General features: G+C 44.3%; 1 protein-coding gene across 1 annotated transcript in view; it reads right to left on the reverse strand.

The window, feature by feature from the left end:
- The window catches only part of EMH_0035050 (Eukaryotic translation initiation factor 3 subunit C, related), a gene marked incomplete at both ends in the record, with an annotated part of 6083 nt that overhangs the window by 2910 nt on the left and 1901 nt on the right, over positions 1–1272 (reverse strand). The window contains one exon of the mRNA XM_013494939.1: positions 757–1014. Coding sequence (XP_013350393.1) covers positions 757–1014 — 258 coding nt within the window. The remainder of the gene's footprint in view (positions 1–756; positions 1015–1272) is intronic.

Raw genomic sequence — 1272 nt, forward strand, 5'->3', positions numbered from 1 at the left:
TGACGCATTAATATTCTTCTGCATGCTGAGAGAAGAGGGCGACAGAGAACATGGAATGCTAATAGAAAGAACGAAGCAACCAATGCCGGCAGAATAAAATCTAAGTCAACTGGGCCGCAGCGCACAACACGTGACAGGTGGAAACAAATATTAATTCTTGTACAGTTCACTGTACACCACAAGTGTAATAAGAAGATGAAGCGATGAAACAAACACAAAAAGAGTTTATCAAGAGGAATATGCATCGAGATGCCCACTTGTAGTGCATGTGTTCGTTGACTTTAAGAGCAACAGTTGCGGCCTGTGTTTTGAATCCTCTTTCATCTAGGAAGCAGAATGTGCGCCAGAGGAGTGCGAGTATATCGATGCTTTTCCCCAGTCTTTCTTTGTATTCATCTGAGTGTACATCTGTTGACTGAAGTGATTTCATAAGATCATCATCTAAACGTTCAACAAACGAAGTGAGAATAGAAGCAGATATTTGTTGTATCTCCTCAGGCGAAGAGGCCTCTGCGAGCCCCGCAAGCGGAACCAAGTAAGCCCCCTTGTTCTCCTCCATGATAGAGAGCAGCAGCTTGACGCCAGCAAAGGTTTCCATCCATATATGCAGCGGCATGCTAGTGAAGACGCCAGAGGTGGTATCGAACTCTGCACTTATTAGGTGTCCTAACACCTCAAGATGACACTGTGGGCTAACAGTCTCAGCTAGCTCAGCTAGCCGTTTCAGAATACGCATTTGTTCGAGTTTATCTACACCTCTACGACCTCTCTTCTCTACCACCATCTGCACACGCTTCGCTATCACCTCCTCATTTATATCTGTGCTATCAAACAGATGCTCCATATCTTTTGTTGAGAAACCTGCCTCTGCTGCTCCCGGTGAGGTCTCCTTAGGTGCTGGCTTCGACCCCTTCGTTCCGCTCTTCTTCTTAGATGTTTTCCCTCGCTTCCTCTCCCCCTCCTCCCGTACACCCCACTTAGCCATCGCGTCCTTCTGCCGGTCACCCTCCTCGCCTACGCAAACAAACAGAAATGCAACAACTAGGAAGATGCTGCGCCGCTGTAGCTCCAACTAACTTGACTACCTCCAAAAACAACATATATGATGCGCATATAAATATATATTATATGTATTATATGTATATATATAGTAAATATATATAATGTGGTGCGGTATACATTAGCATATGAAATACACCCCAGTAGCATGCTTATACAATACAAGGAACCTAATATAAAATACAAGTTGCCCTCATCCTCAAATAAACTACG

Source organism: Eimeria mitis, genomic scaffold (assembly GCF_000499745.2).
Source record: "Eimeria mitis Houghton genomic scaffold, Emh_scaff1345, whole genome shotgun sequence".
Lineage (NCBI taxonomy): Eukaryota > Apicomplexa > Conoidasida > Eucoccidiorida > Eimeriidae > Eimeria > Eimeria mitis.